The sequence below is a fragment of the Glandiceps talaboti genome, chromosome 12 (genome assembly GCF_964340395.1).
Source record: "Glandiceps talaboti chromosome 12, keGlaTala1.1, whole genome shotgun sequence".
Taxonomy (NCBI): Eukaryota; Metazoa; Hemichordata; class Enteropneusta; family Spengelidae; genus Glandiceps; species Glandiceps talaboti.
Genome location: NC_135560.1, coordinates 10159588 through 10170097, shown reverse-complemented (window position 1 = coordinate 10170097; position 10510 = coordinate 10159588). Strand labels below are relative to the sequence as shown.

Here is a 10510-nt window from a genome sequence, read left to right as displayed (position 1 = left end):
GACTAAATTTGCAAAATTTTCTAGCAGCGAAAATATCTAGTTTTACAATATATTTTTTTTTACAGTATATATGAGACCAGCTACTACATCACTATATAGTAGGGATGAAATGCTGAATGAATAAGCTAACAGTTGATTGATTGATTGATTGATTGATTGATTGATTGATTGATTGATTGATTGATTGATTGATTGATTGATTGATTGATTGATTGATTGATTGATTGATTGATTGATTGATTGATTGATTGATTGAATGATTGATTGATTGATTGAATGATTGAAAATTGGTCAATACAAAATTGTTGATATGCAAAGTTTGAAATGAGACACTTTCAATGTAAAGAAGTCAAAATGACTGGATACACTGGCTCCCTGAGGTGTATCGGTAGTGGTCATAATTCAGGATTAACAGCCAGGGGAGTTATGGTTTCAAACTTGAATCCCAATGGAGACACGGAATTTTTCTGTGACTGACCCTAACCCAGGGTGAGTGTACTACAGACTTGATGGGTAGGCTGTATCACTCAGCCGTGTCTCACTCACAAGACAAGTGCGAATTTAGGGGGTGGGGGACTCCTGGAGTAATGACTTGGAGAGTCAGGTACAATTACTCACACAGAGCACGCAGGTGCTATGTTTGCCGGACCTGGGTGACTCTGGGATAGTGGACTGACTGGGTAAACCTTGACAGTTCCATAGCAACCTGATGTGGAGCATGCAACATAGTCCTGTTGCATAGTCCCAAAACCTGACTAGATTTCTATAGAAATGTGTGATTGTGTTTGTGTATGTATAAGTCTGCACGAAAAGAAAATGACTGGGAGTAATTCCAGCACAAAAGTTGGTGGGTTTTTTTAATGACTTGATATAAATAGGATGGCTATGTAACAGATACACCATTATAATAAAATATAAATGGATACATTGATAACACTACCAGTTTTAGTTCTTAGTGTACATGTAGCTTTTTTTTTATATAGATACACAAAGACAAGAAGGACAACAGTTTTTTTATCAAAATCCCTACAGGTTAATTTATCTTATTTTTCTACATCTCAATGTCACAGAGTTGACTTCAACCAATTTCTACATGTTTTGTCATTCTTTTATCCTTTTCCCCCAATATGTCCCTAGGGCATCTTGTAACACAAGTCTATTCATTGCTTGTCTGTATATGGCGTGTAAAAAGTGAGTTGTTACTGTAAAACCAGTCCTATACATGTATATGTATATAGGTTTGTCTAGACACAATGTTTTCATTTTCAGTGTCCTGATTTTTCTCTCTCTCTTAATTTTACAGAATCCACAGATACAGAAGAGTTGGTGAGATCAGTTCTGCATTACACAAGTTTTATTATTCTTATGATATTTGTATTTGAAGTGAGTAGATTCTTTGTTTTAAGTGTTATTTATTTGAAATATTCACAATAAATTTTTCCTGTACCAGAGATTACTCTCAAGAGGAAATCTTCCTCTAAATTGGAAATGAAATGTTTGAAATTCAGATGTCTATTAGAGTAATGGACTCTATTTTAGAAAACAACAGTCGATATATTTCACACGGCGAATATCTTAAAGTTCATGTGTAGACTAAAAAAATTATTGTTGCAGGCACTACCTTGATCACTCACTACACAGGTACCAAGCAGTTGAGAGAGTGGAGTGCCCCCACAATTATAAATCTTCATACGTGAAAGCTTTCAATTTACCTCGTATGTAGATTGTAAGATATATCGTGTCATTTTCAGCCCTATAAATCTATTTTCTCTGTGGGTGCTGGCTGATAGGTGTGGCATCATATCTTACAGGCTATGTACCTCATATACAAAATTGTGGGAAAAATCCAAACTTTGTGCTTGAACTAGATTTAGTTTTATGGTTTTTGTCAAATTTATGAATGAAAGAATATTTCATGAACCATCTTACCGTAGTGCATTTTATTTCATTTCAACCAAATACCGTCTCTTTTGAACAAAATGTACCACTATCAGAAAAAACAGGTTGGAAATATTTCAATGTAAGCAGAAAAATACTTGAATTTTTGTGTTTTTCTAAAGAATTTCTTCATTAAAATATCAAACTTTCCTAACCAGGCAACTATGGAGAAGTGTATAGGAGCAACGTGAATACACAAGACAAAGACCCATAGAAATGTTTATCTTAGGTGTTGACTTTTAAGCCTATCTGAAAACAATCCTGAACCCTGACTTTTTCAGGACTACACAATTGACGTAAACTGACTGCAATACTATGTGATCACAATTCTAAATGTTTCCCGTCTTTTGTTCAATACAGGTCTTACTTCGGGTATGTGCAATGAGTGTCGACTATTTCCACCAGCCCTTAGAGGTAAACAACTGTTAATACTGCTGTTCTTTCTACATTCCAACTTACGGCGTTGAGTTACAGTGCAAGATTTTAAGGAATTCTCTCTTTTGTTAGGAATCATGTTGAATTCAAACTGCTGTATCAGAACTTAGACAAACCCAGTCAATAGCCTGTTTACCTTTGCCTTGACACAAATATTTTCTCAACTTTGTTTATCAAATATCGACGACAACAGGATATCTGTTTTTTATTCTCACTCTTTTAAGGAAATGATGTTAATGATATGCATATAATATGCAGATTTTATGCAAATCAAATTTACTATTTTTTTCGGAAGTTAGTAACTGTTACACTAGTATTCATAATAATACAATATTTTTTTCTAAAATTTCAGCTCACTATACACTGTAAAAGTATAAAATGATAATTGTTTTTAATGCTTTCTAACAAATTCTTATATTTTTGTTGTTTTATTGGTATTTGTTACAAGAAAAGCCAATATCATGTATGATACAGTACACATTTCAAGCTTAAACGTAACTCTTGTAAAGAGTATCGGAACATAGCAGTGTTCTCCCTATGATAGAGATGATACAAAGTGAATAATTAGCATAAAATTTGCATACCATATGCATATTATTAACATCACTTCCATGGAAGTTCTAGCCAGTGAAGTTGAAGTCGTGACCATAAGGCACATTTTAAACCCTTTACAAGATTGCTAAACTCAATTAATATCACCTTCAATGTACATGACATTTTGTACAACGGTTACAACTTTTGTAATAGTCTTTATTTTGGTTAGTTTTTTGGCTGTCGTGATATAAGTACTGAAAACAGTAGCTAGCACACATATACAAAACTCATCAGACTACTTATAGTACTACTCCAGCAATGTTTGACAACAACCTAACACTGTATGTCACAAGGAAAATGATTTGCATATATTAACATACATTAACATCATTTGCATATTTGATGGAGTATGACTCTATTCCAAAGAATTTTACCTCGTGTGTCTTCCTAAGTTTGGATGATTGCAATACAAGATTAATACAGGAATATATAAATGTATCATAGGTCGACTGTCTTCAACAGGCCATTTGCAAAATGTGAAAAGGAAAAAATGACACAGTTCTGTAGTCTTGTGTGGGGTGTGGCACTGATATCATCACTCTTACGTTTGCCCAAATCCAATTAATCCTATTGTGTAGATTGATATTATTGTAGAGTAAGGAATTCAATATTTTCAATTGTGAAATTTTTTTGATTCTTACAAAATTCTTATCTTGAAATACTTGATTATTATAACAAAAACTAAATTAGTTGATAGAGTCAACTCATCCAGAACATCTAATGCCAAGCTAATTACTGAGTCGTGTTTCCATGGTAACCAAACATTTAGTCTCTATCTTTACAGGTTTTTGATGGTCTGGTTGTCTTTCTTACATTTACATTGGATTTGTCGTTATGGTTGTCTGTCAATCATCCCGCTGTTTCCACGGTTACGTATCTCATCATCTTCAGACTCTGTAGGATTCATTTAATATGGAAAGGTCAGTTTCGTTTTTACATATATGTACCAGAGATTTCTTTCATTGTTACGCATGCGTGCATACTAGTTTATTGCATACATACATGCAAATGATATGCAAATGAGGACATGATCATTTTGTTGTGCACAAAAGTGCGTGATCATAATATAGTGTCATTTTTTACGGAAATGTGTTGTTTTGGATAAACATATGTAATAATAACAGAACCCCATGCTGTGTGTGAGTGCCAGTGTGGGTATTCAGGGATATTTGCACTCATGCTTGCAATGTTTTCTGCTGCACTTTCACTAGCTACACTCATGAAAGAACGTCCGCAAAGAAAATTGCAAGCACTCGTGGAAATAGAGTACGTCACACTTGCACTCACGCATCATGGCATTCTGTCATAGTATGATATACCTAAACACAGGTCATATCAAAACATATACTGCGGCTAATTACAGGTTTTATGTCACAACATTGTTATTAGAGATATCATGGATATGACATTCTAAGGTCTAATCCATAAAAAATATTGATTTCAATTGTATTTTGTTATTGTGTTCAAAATGACAATCGCAGATCAGGCAGTGGAGGATATGAAATTTAGAAACCATGATAAAGTTGAATCAAGAAGCAAGTCTTATTGATATTCAGAATTTTTAATTCAGGTAGCAATAGAGGAAAAAAACAGTGCATATAGCAGATATGCCAGATATCATTGATATTTTAATTTTTTTAAATGTAAACATGTTCAAAGTTATTAATTCAAGTTTGTTAAAATTTCTTGCTGAATATACAGTACCCAGAAGTGAACTTGACTCGAGGGACTAGGTTCACATTGAGTTGTGAATTTTTTACACCAGTGTGAATAGTCAGCTGTTCAGTGGGGCATACTGTGAAACCTGGAAATTTTCACTGAAATTTCGCTCATTTACTGGAAAACAAATATGCATGAATAAATAGTGACTAAAATGCTTCTTGTACATAAACTTGATGTATCAGTCTGGTAATTAGTAAAAATTAGTGTTTAAGAACAAGCTGAAAACTTGTAAAATCGCAAAATTTTCTAGGAGTGATCCAGGTTTACAGTGGTTGATTCAAGTGTGTTGTTTGTGTGTTTCTACTTCATAAATTTTAATTCGTGTCACTGGTACCAAAAATAGGCTTTTTTGAAAGGTGCTGTCTGACCAAATTACAAGGGTCATAACTTCAGCTGCGAGAAAACTTTGAAAAGAAAGTTTTCCATAATGTACAACATTTACCTTTTTCAGGACTTAAAGACAGAATTAGAGAGGATGCCGCAATTCAAACTGAACTCGAAAGAATTGGCAAACACAAAGCTGAACATAACATGGCCAAACTAACACAACAATGTGACCAACAAAATGTAAGTTTTCTCCCTTCCTTACTGTCGCTCAGAAATGTCCAGGATTCGATAGACATTCCACAAATTTTTGGCCGATTTTCTTTGTGTATTTTTGTCTATTTGGTAGATGTAGCCGTATATCATGAGATTATTTTTAATATCCATCCAAATATTACAGGAAAATGGGGATTTCTGTTCAGTGATTTACCGTGTCCTAAAATTTATACAAATTTTCGTTTAAAAAATCAGAAGTTTTCATTATTTTTGTGATTTTGTATTTTTCCTGATTTCAACCATAAGTATAAGTTCTGTGAAATTTAGAATTTGATAAAATGGAAAAATAAAATAAAATTCTGACCTACCTACCCTATTTTCAGAAGTCATGTTATCGGAAACAAACATTTTATTTTTTTATTTTCGCCTTGTTGACATATTTTGAGTGTTGTTTATTAACTCCATGTATTTGTAATTTTGTACATCAATAGAAGGAGATTTTGTTTTTGAAGGACTTACTGCGACAACACAATATCGAGTCACTGCAAATGAATGGCAATGTTACCGCTGGCAACAGCCTTCAGACAGGTAATAATCTGACCTTTGACCTGGGTGTCACTTGTTGTCAAGATTTCTCACTTCTGCACTATGGGCAGCTTAATTAAATTCTATCAAAATGTAAACAGTGGAAGGTCATTCACCCCTTTATGAACGCAGCCAACTTTTCACCCATAATACATGTGACTTCTATGCACTATATGTTGCCTGGATACACTTGGACAATACCTTGATATTCTAAACAATTTCTTTCAAAGATAGTCAAGTGATAAATTTCCTTATTCATTTTTTTTACTCATTTTCAAAATATACTATTCAGTATTTTATGCTATTCAAAGTTATTGTTATTCCTTTTGTTTACATGGAACCATATATAATTCATCAGTATTGAGCTTGAATACTCATCAGTGGCCTGTAGAGGGCGCTATACACAGAATGCTTTCTATTTTCTTCGAGTTGAATTCAGTAAAATCTAGGTTTTAACATCTTGTCTTCAGCTTTTTTGTTGTTTTTTGTGTGAATGCTAAATGAACAAGAGAATTTCAACAGAACTAAAAATGTGTCATTATCAAAACTTTTGACACATATTACCATAGTTTTATGAAATTGTTTAAATATATGATTAAATTAGTTTTGAAAGTAAATGTTTGTAAATCTCACTTTTTTTGACATCCTGTAACAAACAACAGCATATTAATCCATGATAATTGTTATCCATTTTTTCTCCATTTGTTCTACCTCAATATAGACCTAATAAAATTTGAAGCCAGAAAATTTGAGTCCAACACCACGTCGCCTGGAACTACTAACACCAGCACACCCACATTTACAGAAAGAAAAAGTGTTAACAGTTTGGATGAGATACGACCTGGTGACAAGTTTGCCGCCAACACCTCTGTGGCTATTTTACAGTCTGCCATGGTTGATATCGCTAATAAAATGGAAAATGACAAAAATATCAGTATTCAAGAAAAAAGTAATATTACAGATGATACTGGTAAGATGATGTATATGTCAGAGAGAGAGAGAGAGAGAGAGAGAGAGAGAGACAGACAGACAGACAGACAGACAGACAGACAGACAGACAGACAGACAGACAGACAGACAGACAGACAGAGACAGACAGAGGAGACAGACTGATTGACTGATTGACTGACTGACTGACTGACTGACAGATAGACAGACAGACAGTGTCAGACACAGACACACACATACACAACAGGGGGAGAGTAAGTGAGTGAGATAGAATGTCTGTCTGTGTGTGTGTGTGTGTGTGTGTGTGTGTGTGTGTGTGTGTGTGTGTGTGTATGTGTGTGTGTGTGTAGCCCACATGACAGTCCAGCTTTCCACGTCACCCATTTTGAATGTGATATAACATATATAAAACCATTTACCAACATAGCATGTAGTACTCTAACATAACTCTATGTTACTTGTCTCCTTGCTTGGGTTACAAAAACAGGCTACAGAACATCTGTCAAATAAATAAATTTATTATAGGCACTTTTCATGTTATTTTACAGCTTTTTACAATAATATTGTTAATGTATTTCTACTTTTTTTTTTACAGCTGACAGGTCATCCAATATAGATTCTATCAAATTTAAACCAATCAATAAATCACCCAGTAGAAGTAATCTAGTGCAAAATGAAGCAAAAGGTAAAAAAAAAAATTGGAGCTTTCTTTCCTACCTCATATATTTGACATTTTAGATTCAGCTGCTTCAGTCAGTGATGATTACAAGTGCAAAGACAGTGCTTGAACAAGGAATTCTGTATGCTGTTCTATTCAGGGGTGTTTGATTATTAATCCGCACTGGAAACGTACTTTGATAAATATCATCTTTGTACCAAGTTTGTGGGTTGTATGCTCCTAAGGGGGATGATGAGATGTGAAGGGTCGTTGTGTCATTATGGGTCCATACCAGGAGTAATAATTGTGGAAAAGTATTTTATATATATATATGTTTATTATTATTGATATAGTTATTAATCCAGGACTTAATTCCTGAACGTTATAATCCATGGCACATTACGTAGTTCATAATATTTTACCAAGAAGTAAAGATTTATTGATGGCTAAGGACATTTCAGACTTTACACAGATTCACTATATTGATTAACATAACACTGTAATCTATTGTTATGTAAATTTATACCTCAGACTTTTTCATTACATTCTAGGGAGAACACATACTTTTATTTGATGTATTGATAGTGAAGTTATAATTTTCTATTTTTCAGGTTCAGGTTCAGGCACCGCAATTGTGTCAGATAATTTAGTGCCAAGTAACTCACAGATAACAGACGATTCAAGACTGAGTGATCTCGACACTCTGAATCTAGAGCTAGCTGAAATTAGAAGGATTTCTGAAGAAGCCCTACTGCAGGATTTTACAGAGCCAGTGGAAGGCATTGACAATGTAAGCTAGCTTTGTATTCATATTCATAGTGGTATTCATGCTCATTGATATTTTGGTTGATTGGTGGTTGGTTGGTTAGTTGTTTGGTTGGTTGGTTGGCTGGCTCACTGGTTGGTTGGTTGGTTGGTTGGCAATGATTGATTGATTGATTGATAGATTGAGTGATTGATTGATTGATTGATTGATTGATTGATGTGTCCTAAAAAAAATCAATTTTGCTGGAATATCTTCATAATCTAATATTACTTGTTTTCTTATCAAAAGTTTTCTTAGTCTTATAAAACATTTATGTTTGATTTATCAAATATGATACTAAAACAAGGACAATTATTTTGAGTTTTTATCGATTTTGAATCTTTAGTTAGTATTTTTACAAAATGTACAAAACCTGTCATTTTCATAATTTTTTTTTTGCCTTACAGCCAGCAATACCGACAACGTCACTGTAATTCCCACTTGAGAATTCATAACTTTGCTTTTAACACACACACCCCCGTACAACAATCAAGTCAGACTTACACCAAGCCAGGAAATAGTTGGAAATGGTTTCCATGGTAATGAGTCTGTGTGCCTTATTCAGCAACAATGGTTATAATGCTACAGCTATTTGTAAGTTACTGAAGGCCTGTGCAATCAATTATCCAGTATGAAAAAAACAAAAACGTTGACATATATCTGTTGTGTTTGTCGCAATGATTTGGACAACTCTGAAACTTATCTTTGTGCTGTTTCAAACTTTCCACTATTCTTAGTGTTATAGTTGCAAATTTGTATTCATATGTGGATGTATATAGTCATGTATAAAGTTACTACAGTGAATGCAATGTACATGTATAGCAGTGGAATGATGTAGCGCCATCATTGTTGTTTCATAATATTCCTTTTGTTTTTATGTAAATTAGCTGCCATAATCTTGATAACACTACGAAAAAATCATAATTATAATCATTTAATAGATGACCAAGTTTGTACTCTTAATTTGTTTTTTCTTGTTTTAAATGTTTTCACTTTAAAATGTTAGTAGAAGGGACTGTTTGTGCCAAAAAATGATAAAGAATTGGGTTTCCATGGTGATGAGGATGTCCATGACAACCAATTTGAGGGTTCCATGGTGACAAAGGTTTTGGGAATTTCCTTGTGACCAAGGATGATGTTCCCAATCTTTTTATAGACGTAAATAGACCTGGAACCATTTTATCTCCCTTTTCTGCATTTAAAGTTTATTTAAAAGCAAAGTATAAAATTAATTTTTATAAAAATTACAAAAAATTTAGAAGACTCTTGAATAGTTCTACCCACCCAGCTGTGATATTGAATCATAAGAGGACACTCTATTTACTACATTTAGTCACAGGGTGTCACATTTTTTATATGAAATTTGGTCTTTTCAACAACTTTTTAAAAAAAAGAAAGTTGGAAGTCATAAGTGAAAAGCAAAAAAAAAAAAAGTGTCTTTCTTGTAACCGAAATGCCTCAAACACTGTCCACTTCAGCTAGGAACCACTAGTGTCTCATCTCCTTGTTTTCGCAACAACACAAATATGGTTGCCATGACGATCATCCATGACATCATATAATTTATTCTAAGCTTTCAAGGAGACAGACAGTGTTTAGATGTAATTGAGCTATTGGTATAAGACTGTACGGATGATGTTTTAACGATATTGTGTTTGTCACTCTTTGTAACACAAATCACCTATCAACACTTATTATCACAACAAAATTTGACTACTTTATAGATAGATCAAAACACACAGCTTGATGATGTCATCAAATTCCAGATTAAAGGTGCACTATCTGCAACCGGAACGTTTTTTTTTTTAAAAACAAAAACATTTTGTTCGATATGATGACTTAATAGTAATATCGTACACCCTGTACAGTATTGAATTACATGTGAATAAACATACATAGTATACATAGTATGGTGCAATGTATCCAATCAAATAGATTTTTTAAGTCCACACCAAAAAACAGCGCCCTCAACGACTCACAATTTCAACCTGTTACCGTACAACTTATAGATGAAATAGACATCAAATTGACATGTACAGTGTCTAATTATTGGTATTTTAACAATTTTCAGTGAATATAATGTTGGTTGTCTGATTGTAAAAAATATTACCCCAGTTACAGCTAGGGTAGCTTTAATTAGTACAATAGCAAAATATAGGGACAACAAAAGTCAAACATTGATTTGATTACGAAAAGAAAATAGAACATTATGTATGATAAATAAGAAACTTTAGATGTATATTTTATGTCGTATACCCAAGTTTTTGAGTTTAGTATGCACACAA

At 33.4% G+C, this 10510-nt stretch overlaps 1 protein-coding gene across 1 annotated transcript in view; it reads left to right on the top strand.

Annotated features, from left to right (window-relative positions):
* LOC144443705 (uncharacterized) overlaps nt 1–9046 on the top strand; it is a 15318-nt gene extending 6272 nt beyond the window's left edge. Inside the window, exons 3-9 of the mRNA XM_078133245.1 lie at nt 2299–2352; nt 5141–5256; nt 5721–5817; nt 6536–6784; nt 7358–7447; nt 8032–8210; nt 8633–9046. Coding sequence (XP_077989371.1) covers nt 2299–2352; nt 5141–5256; nt 5721–5817; nt 6536–6784; nt 7358–7447; nt 8032–8210; nt 8633–8659 — 812 coding nt within the window. The 3' untranslated portion in view covers nt 8660–9046. The remainder of the gene's footprint in view (nt 1–2298; nt 2353–5140; nt 5257–5720; nt 5818–6535; nt 6785–7357; nt 7448–8031; nt 8211–8632) is intronic.
* The last annotated feature ends 1464 nt before the right edge of the window (nt 9047–10510 follow it).